Source organism: Bos mutus, chromosome X, assembly GCF_027580195.1.
Source record: "Bos mutus isolate GX-2022 chromosome X, NWIPB_WYAK_1.1, whole genome shotgun sequence".
NCBI lineage: Eukaryota > Metazoa > Chordata > Mammalia > Artiodactyla > Bovidae > Bos > Bos mutus.
Genome location: NC_091646.1, coordinates 70,896,075 through 70,911,072, shown reverse-complemented (window position 1 = coordinate 70,911,072; position 14,998 = coordinate 70,896,075). Strand labels below are relative to the sequence as shown.

The 14,998-nt window shown below is 39.5% G+C and overlaps 1 protein-coding gene and 1 non-coding gene across 2 annotated transcripts in view; one reads left to right on the top strand and one right to left on the bottom strand.

Annotated features, from left to right (window-relative positions):
* The window catches only part of TEX11 (testis expressed 11), a 203,865-nt gene that overhangs the window by 42,939 nt on the left and 145,928 nt on the right, over positions 1–14,998 (bottom strand). Inside the window, exons 24-25 of the mRNA XM_070365322.1 lie at positions 13,989–14,105; positions 8,059–8,131 (exon numbers count right to left, since the gene is read on the bottom strand). Of these exons, the coding sequence (XP_070221423.1) occupies positions 8,059–8,131; positions 13,989–14,105 (190 nt within the window). The remainder of the gene's footprint in view (positions 1–8,058; positions 8,132–13,988; positions 14,106–14,998) is intronic.
* On the top strand, positions 14,586–14,716 carry LOC138986569 (small nucleolar RNA SNORA11). Its single transcript, XR_011463382.1, has one exon. It is a non-coding gene; the product is annotated as a small nucleolar RNA SNORA11 (small nucleolar RNA).

Here is a 14,998-nt window from a genome sequence, read left to right as displayed (position 1 = left end):
AGGATAACTGCTTTACAATTTACAATGTGTCCGTTTCTGCCATACAACAACATGAATCAGCCAAAAGTATACCTATATTCCCTCCCTCTTGAACCTCCTTCCCACCCCTCACCCCATCCCACCCCTCTAGGTTGTCACAGAGCACCAGGCTAAGCTCCCTGTGTTATACAGCAACTTTCCACTAGCTATCTTTTTTATATACAGTAATGTATATGTTCCAATGATACTCTCTCAATTCGTCCAAAGCGCTATATTTTCCCCACTGTGTCCACAAGTCTGTTCTCTATGTCGGCATCTCTATCCCTGCCTTGCAAATAGGTTCATCAGTACCATTTTGCTAAATTTCATATACATGCATTAATGTATGATATTTTTCTCTGACTTATCTTGTATAACAGGCACTAGGTTCACCCACCTCACCAGAACTGACTCAAATTCGTTCCTTTTTATGGCTGACTAATATAAAGAAGGGTGAGTGCTGAAGAATTGACGCTTTTGAACTGTGGTGTTGGAGAAGACTCTTGAGAGAGTCCCTTGGAGATTCCAACCAGTCCATCTTAAAGGAGATCAGTCCTGGGTGTTCATTGGAGGAACTGATGTTGAAGCTGAAACTCCAATACTTTGGCTACCTGATGAGAAGAGTTGACTCATTTGAAAAGACCCAAATGCTGGGAAAGATTGAGGGCAGGAGGAGAAGGGGACAACAGAGGATGAGATGGTTGGATGGCATCACTGAATCGATGGACACGGGTTTGGGTGGACTCCGGGTGTTAGTGATGGACAGGGAGGCCTGGCGTGCTGTGGGTCATGGGGTCGCAAAGAGTCGGACATGACAGAGCAACTGAATTGAACTGAATATTCCTTGTCCCCTTCATGGATCACAGCCCCGTCATGGTGAAAGAGCTTGTGTAACTCAATGAAGCTATGAGCCATTCCCTGCAGGACTACCCAAGATAGATGGGTCATAGTGAAGAGTTCTGATAAAACATGGTCTACTGGAGGAGGAAATAACAACCCACTCCAGTGTTCTTGCCTAGAGAACCCCATGAACAGTATGAAAAGGCAAAAGGATATGACACTGGAAGATGAGCTGCCCAGGTCAGAAGGTGTCCAATGAGGTACTGGGGAAGAGTGGAGGGAAATTACTAATAGCTCCAGAAAGAATGAAGTGGCTGGGCCAAAGCACAAACAATGTTCAGTGTCCGGTGTCTGGTGGTGAAGGTAAAGTCTGATGCTGTAAAGCACAATATTGTATAGGAACCTGGAATGTTCGGTTCATGAATCAAGGTAAATTGGACATGGTCAAGCAGGAGATGGCAAGATTGAACATCAACATCTTAGGAATCAGTGAACTAAAATGGATGAGAATGGGAGAATTTAATTCAGATGATCATTATATCTACACTGTAGGCAAGAATCCCTCAGAAGAAATGGAGTAGCCCTCATAGTCAACAAAAGAGTCCAAAATGCAGTACTGGGTGCAATCTCAAAAATGACAGAATGATCTTTATTCGTTTCCAAGGCAAACCATTCAATATCACAGTAATCCAAGTCTATGCCTCAAACACTAATGCTGAAGAAGCTGAGTAGTTCTATGATGACCTTCTAGAACTAATGCCAAAAAAAGATGTCCTTTTCATCATAGGGGATTAGAATGCAAAAGGAGGAAATAAAGAGATACCTGGAATAACAGGCAAGTTTGGCCTTGAAGTACAAAATGAAGCAGGGCAAAGGCTAACAGAGTTTTGCTGAGAGAACACACTAGTCACAGCAAACACCCTCTTCCAACAACACAAGAGATGACTCTACATATGGACATCACCAGATGGTCAATACCGAAATGAGATTGATTATGTTCTTCGTAAGTCAAAGATGGAGAAGCTCTATACAGTCAGCAAAAATAAGACCTGGAGCTGACTATGGCTCAGATTATGAACTCTTTATTGCAAAATTCAGGCTAAATTGAAGAAAGTAAGGGAAACCACTAGGCTGTTCAGATATGACCTAAATCAAATCCTTAATGATTATACAATGGGGATGATGAATAGATTCAAGGGATTAGATCTGGTAGGCAGAGTGCCTGCAGAACTATAGATGGAGGTTCAAAAACATTGTACAGGTGGCAGTGACCAAAAACATTCCAAAGAAAAAGAAATGCAACTAGGCAAAGTAGCTTTCTGAGAAGGCTTTACAAATAGCTGAGGAAAGAAGAGAAGAGAAAGGCAAGGGGAGCCAGACATCCTGGAGTATGAAGTCAAGTGGGCCTTAGGAAGCATCACTATGAAAAAAGCTAGTGGAAGTTATGGAATTCCAGCTATTTCAAATCCTAAAAGATGATGTTGTTAAGTGATGCACTCAATATGCCAGCAAATTTGGAAAACTCAGCAGTGGCCACAGGACTGGAAAAGGTTGGTTTTCATTCCAATCCCAAAGAAGGGCAATGCCAAAGAATGTTCACACTACTGTACAATTGCACTCATTTCACATGCTAGCAATGTTATGCTCAAAATCCTTCAAGCTAGGCTTCAACAGTATGTGAAGAGAGAACTTACAGATGTATATACAAGCTGGGTTTCAAAGAGGCAGAGGAACCAGAGATCAAATTGCCAATGTTCATTAGATCATGGAGAAGGCACGGGAATTCCAGAAAAACATCTACTTCTGCTTCATTGACTATGCTAAAGCCTTTGACTGTGTGAATCACAACAAATTGTGGAGAATTCTAAAAGACATGGGAATACCAGACTACCTTACCTGTCTCCTGAGAAACCTGTATGTGGGTCAAGAAGCAACAGTTAGAACCGGACATGGAACAACTGATTGGTTCAAAATTGTTAAAGGAGTATGACAAGGCTGTATATTGTCACCTTGCTTATTTAACTTCTATGCAGAGTACATCATGCAAAATGCCAGGCTGGATGAATCACAAGCTGGAATTAAGACTGCTGGAGGAAATATCAACAACCTCAGATATGCAGATGATACTATTCTAATAGCAGAAAGTGTAAAGCAACTGAAGAGCCTTTTGATGAAGGTGAAAGTGAGTCAAAAAGCTGGCTTAAAACTCAACATTCAAAAAACTAAGATCATGACATCTGGTCCCATCTCTTCATGGCAAATAGAAGGAGAAAAAGTCTAAGCAGTGACAAATTTTATTTTCTTGGGCTCTAAAATCACTGTGGATGGTGACTGTAACCATGAAATTAAAAGACATTTGTTCTTTGGAAGGAGAGCTATGACAAACCTAGATAGTATATTAAAAAGTAGTGACATCACTTTGCCAACAAAGGTCCGTATAGTCAAAGCTAGGGTTTTTCCAGTAGTCATGTATGGATGTGAAAGCTGGACCATAAAAAGGGCTGGGTGCAGAAGAACTGATGCTTTTGAATTGTGGTGCTGAAGAATACTCTTGAGAGCCCACTGGACTGTAAGGAGATCAAACCACTCAATTCTAAAGTGAACCTGAATATTCATTATAAGGTCTGTTGCTGAAGCTGAAGCTCCAATTCCCTGGTTACCTAATCGAAGAGCCGACTCACTGGAAAAGACCCCCAGGAAAGACTGAAGGTGAAAGAAGAAGGAGGCAACAGAAGATGAGATGATTAGATGGCATCACTGACTCATTGACATGAATTTGATCAAACTCCAGGAGACAATGAAGGACAGGGGAGCCTGGTGTGCTGTATGCTGTGGTCCATGGGGATGCAGAGTAGAACACTACTGAACAACTGAACAACCACAACAAATAATCCATCATCCTTGGAGCTATACCTAGTGGTCTTTGGCATATAATTCTTTTCATATATTGCTGGATTTTTTCCAGCTTCATTGAGATGTATTTGACATATAACATTATGTATATTTAAGGTGTACAATGACATGGTTTTATACATGTATATACTGTGAAATGATTACCAAAATAAGGCTAGTTAACATATCCATTACTTCATATAGTTGCCATTTGTGTTTGTGTGTGTGAGGGGTGAGAACATTTAAGATTTACTCTCTTGCCAACTTTCAAGTATACAATTCAGTATTGTTAACTACAGTCACGATGGTGTACATTAGGTCTCTCAAAACTTATTCATTCTATATCTAGAAGTTTGTACCCTGTGACCACCATCACATGTTCCCCCATGCCCCTGGCTCCTGGCAACCAACAATCTACTCTCTGTTTCTATGAGATTTTTTTTTTCTAAGATTCCACATATAAGTTAGGTCTAACAGTATTTGTGTTTTTCTGTCTTATTTCACTCAGCATAATGTCCTCCAGGTATTCATCCATGTTGTTACAAATGGCAGGATTTCTTTCTTTTATAAGGCCAAATAGTTAATTGTGTGTGTGTGCATACATATACATATATATACATATATACATACATATATATGTATGTCATATTTTCTTCATTCATTCATCCTTCAATTAATACTTAGACTATTTCCATGTCTTGACTATTGTGAGACATGAACACGGGGATGCAGATACCTCTCTGCAATAGTGATTTCATTTCCTTTAGATATATACTCAGTACTGAGGTTTTTGAAGATGGTTGCTCTATTTTTGCTTTTTTGAGGAACGTGTACATTGTTTTCCATAGTGGCTGTACCAATTTACATTCCCATCAACAGTGCAAAAGAATTCCCTTTTCTCCACATCTCCCTTGTCTTTTCAATAATAGCTATTCTTTTAAATAGTTTTAGGTTCACAGCAAAATTGAGTGGAAAGTATAGAGCATTCCCATATATACCCTATCCCCCACTGCACACAACTTCCTCCACTATTAACATCCTGCACCATAGTGGTACATTTGTTACAATCAGTGAATCTACATTGACACATCACTTTTACCCAAATTCCATGTTACATTAGGATTCACTCTTGGCATTGTACATTCTATGGATTTTGACAAATGTATAACAACATGTATATACCACTGTAGTATCATACAGAATAGTTTCACTGCCCTAAAAGTTTATTGTGTTTTATCTATTTATTCCTCCCTCCTCAATTCATGCTGACAACCAAAGATCTTTTTATTGTCTTCATAGTTTTGTCTTTTTTGTAATGTCATATAGTTGGAATCATATAGTATGTGGCCTTTACAGATTGGCTTCTTTCACTTAGTAATATGCATTTAAGTTACCTTCATGTCTTTTCATAGTTTAATAGCTCGTTTCTTCTTAGTTCTGGACAATATTTTATTGTTTGGACATTCCACAGTTTATTTGACTATTCACCTACTGAATGGTATCTTGGTCGCTTCCAAGTTTTAGCAATTGTGACTAAAGTTGCTATAAACATCCATGTGCAGGTCTTTTCATGGACATAAGTTTTCAATTTATTTGCATAAATAACAGGGAGCACCGCTGCTGGATTGTATAGCAAGAGTATGTTTAGTTTTGTAAGACACTGCCAAGCTGTTCTTCAAAGTGGCTATACCATGTTGCATTCCTGTCAGCAATGAATGAGAATTCCTATTCTTTCACATATTCACCAGCATTTGGTGTTGTCAGTGTTTTGAATTTTTGTCATTCTAATAAGTGGGTAGTGGTATCTCATTGTTTACATTTGTAAGTCTCTAAAGACATAGATAGATATAGCTATATAAAGAGAATCTAGCTGTGTTCCTAGAATGAAGAAACTGATTTTCAGTAGACAGCTAGCATTCTGACATACTTTTTAAATAAAAGGCACTAAAGGTATAAATTTCACTCTGAGCACTACTTTAGTAATTTAGATTCTGTTATGAGGTATTCTAAGCATCATTTTCTAGATATTTCATATTGCTGCTGCTGTTGTTTAGTCGCTAAGCCAAGTCCAACTCTTTTGCAACTCAGTGGACTGTAGCCTGCCAGGCTCCTCTATCCATGGAATTTTCCAGGCAAGAATACTGGAGTGGGGCTGCCATTTCCTTCTCCAGGGGATCTTCCTGATACAGGGATCAAATCCAAGTCTCCTGCATTGGCAGGCAGAGTCTTTACCACTGAGCCAGCAGGGAAGCCCAGATATTCCATAGTTACTTTTGTTTTTTAAAATGTCCAAGTGGTAAAGCATTCTGTTTCCTAATTCCATTATTAACTTCTAGTTTTACTGCATTGTGAAGCATTGTGGTCAGATAATGCTATTTGTTTTATTTTTAGAATTTATTCAGGTTTTTTTTTTTTTCATTCAGGTTTTTCTTGTGATCAATTCTATCAATGTTCAAAGGGCACATGAAAAGAAAATGAGTTTTCTATTATCAGGCTGCTGCTGCTGCTGCCAAGTCGCTTCAGTCGTGTCCGACTCTGTGCGACTCCACAGACGGCAGCCAACCAGGCTCTGCCGTTCCTGGGATTCTCCAGGCAAGAACACTGGAGTGGGTTGCCATTTCCTTCTCCAATGCATGAAAGTGAAAAATGAAAGTGAAGTCGCTCAGTCGTGTCTGACTCTTAGCGACCCCATAGACTGTAGCCTACCAGGCTCCTCCATCCATGGGATTTTCCAGGCAAGAGTACTGGAGTATAAAGTATTTTTTCAGGCTATCTGGTATATTTCTATTAAATCTTCCATACTGAGTATGTTATTTAGGTATTTTCTCTCCTTTCTTTTTATTGTTTTTATTCTTCTAAATGCCTGCCATAGATTGAGATAGGTGAATTAAATTTTATATGTTTATGTTCTTTCTTATAATTCCTATAGTTTGATATAAACATTCATCAAAGGTATCATGAATATACACATAAAATGACAGCCCAATAATTTTTAAATATAAGGAAACCAAATTCACCATTTTTTAAAATAATACACAATGACCAAATGGATTATTCCAGAAATCCAATGATGACTTAATTTTAGGAAATGTATTATTATAATTTAATATATTAATACTTCAAAAGAGAAAAACCATGTAATGATCTCTAGAGAAGCTTAAAAGACACGTAATTTGGGACTTCCCCGGTGGCACAGTGGATTAGAATCCACCTGCCTATGTAGAGCACACAAGTTCAGTACCTGGTCCAGGAAGATTCGAAATGCCACAGAGCAGTTAAGCCTGTGCCTCACAACTACTGAGCCTGAGCTCTAGAGCCCATGGACACCAACTATTAAGCCTGAGTGCTGAAGCCCATGCACCCTAAAGCCTGCATACTACAATTACTGAGCCTATGTGTTGGTTACAACAACTGAAACCTGCACACCTACAGCCTGTGCTCCGCATCAAGAGAAGCCACTGAAACAAGAGCCTGTGTACTGTAACAAAGAGTAGCCTCCGCTCATCACAACTAGAGAAAGCCCGTGCAAAGCAATAAAGAGCCAGCATAGCCAAAGTAAATAAATAAATTAATAAAAAATAAAAGGCATGAAATTCAATTCAGTATGTATATATTTTTAAAAAATTCTAACTAAAACAGGAATAGATGGATACAATATAATAAAGTCTATATAATAATACCATCCTTAATTAGGATACCATAGCAAGCTACTATATAGCTTCTAATGGTTTACTACTACACAGGTTATTTCATTACAAAATGTTAACAGTATCTGATATTATCATTGTGGTTTGGAAGATTCTGTATCCTACATTTAGTCAAAGTCAAAATTTGTTTAAATTAGATATCAAGTCCAGTGACTTAAGAGCAATAAAGTCATATTGAACAATGATGGTACTATTTTTATACTCAACACTACAATGAAAATCAAGATAAAATATATTCTTGGGACTTCCCCTGGTAGTCCAGTGGCTAAAACTCTTTGCTCCCAACGCGGGGGCCCAGGTTTGATCTCTTGTCAGGGAACTAGATCCCACATGCCACAACTGAAGATCCTGCATGCTGCAACTAATACTCAACACAGCCAAGTAAATAAATATTTTAAAAAATATTCTTACTCTAAGTAGTGTGTCAAAGATTTAAAATACAAAATACAAACATAGAGTGGGGAAAAGCTAGTTCTTAAAGGATCATTTGGCTGGTTATCAAGTATTTCAGTGGCACAAATTTCTGTTGATAAAAGACTAGGTTATTCAGATCCGAAACCCCCTTTATAACCATGTTACCATACTCCCAGTCCCACTGTACCTGTTGTTTTCAGGACATTCCAGATGTCTCTGCATTTACGGATCAGATCAAGTGCACGATTTAGGAAGCAGTTCTGTTTGGTAAGAAAGTAATGAGAAAATTAGTCTCAACCAAACAAAACTTTAAGCAAATAAAAATCATATCATTAACAGCAGTAAAAAATTAAACTAGAAAAATCGAAGTATAAACTGAATATTTTTGGATTTATATATAAATATTAGCCTCTATTTTTTTTCTCTTTCCTTTTCTCCCCCTAGTTTTATTGAGGTACAATTGATATAACAGCACTGTTTAAGATGCATAGCATAATCACTTAACTTATAGGAAATTGAGGATTAAACAGAAAATCTTGAGTAGTATCAATTTTAATAATCTAGGACAGAAGAAAATTGCTTCCAGAATGGTGATATGAGGAGATCTATGGATCTTCTCCCCAGCAAAACTACTATAACTGGTGAAAATGATAAAACATAATCATGTAAAGTCTCAGAAAATTGCCCTAAGGGCATATATTAATAGCCAATGGGGAAACATCTATTCCAGGAAATCTTCTAAAGTCTCAGTAAGAACAGTGAGTACCTGTAGCTGTTGAGCCATGATCTGGCCAACACCCCTCCCCAGTTCAGTATGATGTAAATGTACTTTAGGTGGGTATAACCAAGAGGATAGGGCTCACTATACCCTCAGCTTCCAGGCTAGGGATGACCTTAAGGGGCATGTTGCCAGGACTTCTCATTCCCCTCCCCAAGACCTGTATTGCATGAATATGTGCTGTGCTTAGTTGCTCAGTCATGTGTGACTCTTTGAGACCCTATGGACTGTAGCCTGCCAGGCTCCTCTGTTATGGGGACTCTCCAGGCAAGAATACTAGAATGAGTAGCCTATCCCTTCTCCAGGGGAACTTTCTGACCCCGGAATTGAACCAGGGTCTCCTACATTGCAGTTGGATTCTTTACCAGCTGAGCTACCAGGGAAGCCCGAGTTCTATTATAAACAAGCACAATTAAGAAGCCTGGCACTCTTTTCTTCTACCCAGTCCCTCCAAGCACTGCAGTTGAAAATACTGGGTCACAATGGCCCTCACCTCAGCTTCCTTATAAGAGAGTTTCCATGCTCATAGAGGCAAGTTAAGAATGTTAGGGACTATGACTTTTGCTAGATCCTGATTTACAGAGCTGTATTGTCATTCTGATACAAATGGGTCATGGTCCCTGCCTCTAGCTCCAAAGCAGTGTATAGAGTTTCTGCTCAGGAGGAGAGGAAGGTCATCAGAAGAGTGAGCTCTGCAGTCACCCTAAAGAGACTGACTTTTATTGAAATAGAGCTTGGGGAAGTTCAAGGCTAAAGACACTATAAAAAAAAAAAAGTGAAGATTTTGGTGTGGGCAGTTAAGAGGAAGCTGGTAACTCAGTGATAATGACAAGCCAAACAGTAGAATACAAGTTTACAGAGAGAACTAAGGGGAAGAGAAAGCTAAGATTCACCCCTTCAAAGGGGCCTTACATTAATTGGATCAGACTGTGGAGCAATTTATACCAGAGTATTTTCAAACGTGCATGCGTGCATGCACACATGCACGTACATGTGCGCATGCACACATGCACGTACATGTGCGTGCGTGCACACACACACACACACACACACACACCAGTCACCTAGTAATTCATCAAGCCTTACACCTGTGTATGATACCAACAGAAGACCACTCAGAAGCTTAACGGAGAAGGCAGTGGCACCCCACTCTAGTACTCTTGCCTGGAAAATCCCATGGACGCAGGAGCCTGGTAGGCTGCAGTCCATGGGGTCGCTAAGAGTCAGGCACAACTGAGCCACTTCACTTTCACTCTTCACTTTCATGCACTGGAGAAGGAAATGGCAACCCACTCCATTGTTCTTGCCTTGAGAATCCCAGGGACAGGGGAGCCTGGTGGGCTGCTGTCTATGGGGTCGCACAGAGTTGGACACGACTGAAGCAACTTAGCAGCAGCAGCAGCAGCAGCAGAAGCTTAACAGGGTGATCATGGAAAGAGATACTCAAAAATAACCCTGCTAAAACTACTTTCATTCCTTTCCAGAGGAGGGGTCATGGTGACTGCAAAGGCAAAGACTGCGATCTCTGAGGAATAACATTAGATGCTCTATACTATTATACAGCTACAGAAATAAGACTGCACTGAACTAGCCCAGACAAGTCACTAATCAAACAAACAAGCACATATTAACAAGTCCCAGAGAGGGGGAATCAGTACCCAAAGATGTTCCAAAATATTATGCAAAATGTTCAGTTTTCAACAAAGAATTATAAAATATGCAAAGAAACAAGAAAGTATGACCCATACACAGGAATAAAGTAGGCAACAGGAACTGACTTTTGAAAGGTCCAATATTGGAAATTAGCAGACACAGGTTTCAAAGCAGCTGTTTCAAATATGTTAAAACAATTAAAGGAAACCACACTTAAAAAAGGAAGGCAAGATGACAATGTCAGGAAATGTAGAATATTGATTAAAAAGGCAGTGGGATAATATATTCAATGTGATGAAAGAAAACAGGCAACCAAGAATCTAATACCCAGCAAAATTATCTCTCAGAACTGAAAGAAAAATAAAGAAATTCCCAGATTAAAAAAAGTTGCATCTTTTTGCTAGCAGAACCATTTATAAAAATGCTAAGAGAAGTTCTTCAGGCTGAGAGCATGTGACATCAATAGCAATTTGAATACAAATGAAAAAACAAAGTGCACTGATAATATATTTTTCTTATTTTAAAATACTGTGTAAAACTATGTATAGTTTATTTTTATACCTAAAAGATATACACAGACCATTTCATCAACCCAAGAACAAATTAGATTCTTTCTCAAGCACACATGGCACTTTATCCAGGACAGACCATATGTTAGACCACAACACAAACTTCAAATACATTTAAAATAACTTGAAGTCAGACAAAGTATGTACTCTGTCTACAGTGGAACAAGATTAGTTCTTCTACAGGAATTAAGGCCTCTATCCAGGTGGAGGATGATAACCTTAGGCTGAGGACAAGCATGTGGACCCCAGACTGGTTGGAACCAGAAGGCTAATATCAAACTGAGACGATGACCATTCTATTACCTCACCACCAGCCAATCAGAGAAGAGCTACATACTCTGCAGTGCCACTTCCCCAAATGTTGCCTAAAAAAACTTCCCTGAAACCCACTGGGGAGTTCAGGTCTTCTGAGCACGAGCCACTCATTCTTCTTGCATGGCCTTGTAATAAGCCTTTCTCTGCTCCAAACCCTGACATTTCAGTTTGTTTGGAATGAATTTCAGTTTGACAACACCCTTACTTATAAAGAAGCCAAAACGATTGTTTTGGTTTTGCTCTGAGGCTTGTAGATTTTTTTCCATCTTCTTTTACTATGGAAAAGTTTCTAAAAAGAGGTCCCTTTACTACTCAGAACAAGGGCTTTATATCCTTTATCTCTAGTAACTAGCAGAGTACTTGGTACTCACATGTTTTTTTGAGTTGAACTCAACAATGGAAAAGAAAGGAAAGAAAATATGTTGACAGAGATCTATTGATAGCTTGTTTCAGATGTGAAGAATCACATAAAAGAACATATTAACAGAAGGAACAGAATTAAGCAGCAAGAAGGATTTTGGACCAATTGGAAAGAAAAGAAGCTGGCAAGTATGGAAAATTAGGAAGTTTTCTTTGGCTAGGTAAGAGAAAAAAACCAGAGAGATCCAGAAGTTAAAATCATACAAACATGCTAGAAGTCCAATTTGGTGACAAATTTCCTAGCTTGAAAGAAGGAAGGAAAGAACTAAAGACAAATGAGTGAATACTCTGGTATACGGGAAAGTGAGATACTGATGTTGCTATCTCCTTAAAAGGTGTAAAGTTTAAGCTGAGAGTGGGATTCAGGCAAAAGTAGGTATTTTGTTTTCTTGTTGTTAAAACTGAGTTAATGTGGATCACAATAAGCTGTGGAAAATTCTGAAAGAGATGGGAATACCAGACCACCTGACCTGCCTCTTGAGAAACCTGTATGCAGGTCAGGAAGCAACAGTTAGAACTGGACATGGAACAACAGACTGGTTCCAAATAGGAAAAGGAGTACGTCAAGGCTGTATATTGTCACCCTGCTTGCTGGGAACCCTGGCATGCTGCAGTCCATGGGGTCACAAAGAGTGACTGAACTGAACTGAATGATAAAATATTCAAGAATGTGGGTCAAAGAAAGCAAATGCAATTGAGTGACAATAAATAGTTCAGTTCAGTTAGTCATGTCCGACTCTTTGTGACCCCATGGACTGCAGCATGCCAAGCTTCCCTGTCCATCACCAACTCCCTGAGCTTGCCCAAACCCATGTCCACCGAGTTGGTGATGCCATCCAACCATCTCATCCTCTGTCGTCCTCTTCTCCTGCTTTCAATCTTTCTCAGCATCAGGGTTAGAGTTTCAGCTTCAGCATCAGTCCTTCCAATGGATATTCAGCACTGATTTCCTGTAGGATTGACTGGTGGGATCCCCTTGCTCTCCAAGGGACTCTCAAAAGAGTTTTCTCCAACACCACAGTTCAAAAGCATCAATTCTTTGGTGCTCAGCTTTCTTTACAGTCCAACTCTCACATCCATACATGACTACTGGAAAATCCATAGCTTGGACTAGATGGACCTTTGTTGGCAAAGTAATGTCTCTGCTTTTTAAAATGCTATCTAGGTTGATCATAGCTTTTCTTCCAAGGAGCAAGCATCTTTTAATTTCATGACCGCAGTCACCATCTGCAGTGATTTTGGAGCCCAAGAAAATAAAGTCTGTCACTGTTTCCATTGTTTCCCTATCTACCTGTCATGAAGTGATGGGACTGGATGCCATGATCTTAGTTTTTTGAATGTTGAGTTTTAAGCCAACTTTTTCACTCTCTTTTTTCACTTTCATCAAGAGGCTGTTTAGTTCTTCACTTTCTGCCATAAGGGTGGTGTCATCTGTGTATCTGAAGTTAAGTTGCCTCAGTCGTGTGTGACTCTTTGCAATCCCATGGACTGTAGCCTACCAGGCTCTTCTGCCCATGGAATTTTCCAGGCAAGAGTACTGGAGTGGGTTGACATTTCCTTCTCCAGGGGATCTTCCCAACGCAGGGATCGAACCCAGATCTCCCTCACTGCAGGCAGCTGAGGTTACTGATACCTCTCCCTGCAATCTTGATTCTAGCTTGTGCTTCATCCAGCCCAGCATTTCGCATGATGTACTCTGTATATAAATGAAATATCAGGGTGACAATATACAGCTTGATGTACTCCTTTCCCAATTTGGAACCAGTCTGTGACAATAAACAAGTCAGCTAAATAATTCCAGATGGCTAACAAAACTGTGGAAGTGGAACTTCCCTGGTGGTCCAGTGGTTAAGAATTTGCCCTGCAATGCAGGGGGTGTGGTTTGATCCCTCCTTGGGGAACTGAGTTCCCAAATGCTGAAGAGCAACTAAGTCCGTGTGCCATAACTACTGAAGTGCATGCCACACCTAGAGAGTCCATGCACCTCAACGAAAGATCCTGTATGTTGCAGCTAAGACCCAACACAGCCAAATGGGAAAAAAAATGCTGTGGAAGTAAATGTGTTTCCTTAGAGAATGTGTGAAAGGAAACAGAAGTAGAACAACCTATGGACCACTTGTGATCACAGTGAGATGATGAAGATAAAGAATATTTAAAAGCAGATTCACAAAGAGCGGTCCATGGCAAGGGACATTTTAAAAGAAGAGGCTAAGCCAAATATTACCTTTCCTTAGAAAGGAATTACAAATCTTTGAAATCAAGATATCGCCAGAATGGAGGAAAAAATTCTAAAAAGAGAATCAAAAAGAATTGCATGAAGGAAGGCAAACATACCAAACAGCACACTGAATGCTTGCATTTTCTTTGAAGGTTGCACGTTACCTGTTCAAAAGCTGTTGAAGCTTTTCTCCCTTGCTGTAGATCAATTGCAGCTGCCATGAGTAGACATGTTTTCTGTGCAATCAGAATTACTTGATCAGAAGGACAAAACAGGGACATCTGATAAGAAATAACCAGAACATCAATGAATAGGGAGAATTCTGCCAGGTGAACACAAACAATCAGAATGAAAATCAGCAACATCCTGTCTGAATGACAAAATTCAGCTGGAAAACCACATCTCACCTTAACGATGATATCGGCTATAACACTGATTTATGGTTTTAATTTTATATTACTTTCTATTTTTAGCACTTTTTGAGAGATTAAAAAGCTTCATTTCTTCAGAATTTTCCTCTTTCCCAGTGACAAGTACTGTCATTTGGCCCTGTATCTTTATCTAGTGATTTACTTCTTGGCTTATGTTGTAATTTCTAAGTGATTTTTCCCCTGGCAAATAGATTTTCCCTTTGCATTGAATAGAGCTGAAATTAGTACCTATATTGTTCATGGCTGAAAGAGACAATGTCAAATCTTGACAGGCATTAGGATAACTTCATCATTAAACCTTGTACTCTAGCTTTAGAAAAAAACTCCCATGGGGTGTGCTTAGAGTAGGGGGCCTGAAGAAATGAGTCCTCTGTTTATAACACACCCAACAGGAATCTGGGTTCATTGTGACAAGGGGCACAAAACTTGTGGCCTTTCTATGAACAAATACCCAAACACATGTCTCTCTGTAGCTCCACATGGTTGCTGGTAGGACCAGTGGGGCTCAATACTGGAAGAAAACCTACAGTATTTAATAGAGAAGTTTGCCACCTAGAGCTGGTGAGGTACACACATGAGTGGACCATGGGTGATCTTATAAAGACTTTGAACCTCTCTTTCCAAGGAAAGAAAAAGAAAAAATAGATTGCAACAGCATGCCATTCTGGAAAACATAAAACTATGGAGACCATAAAAAGATCAACAGTTGCCAGGAGTTTGGGGGGAGAGGGGAGATGAATACA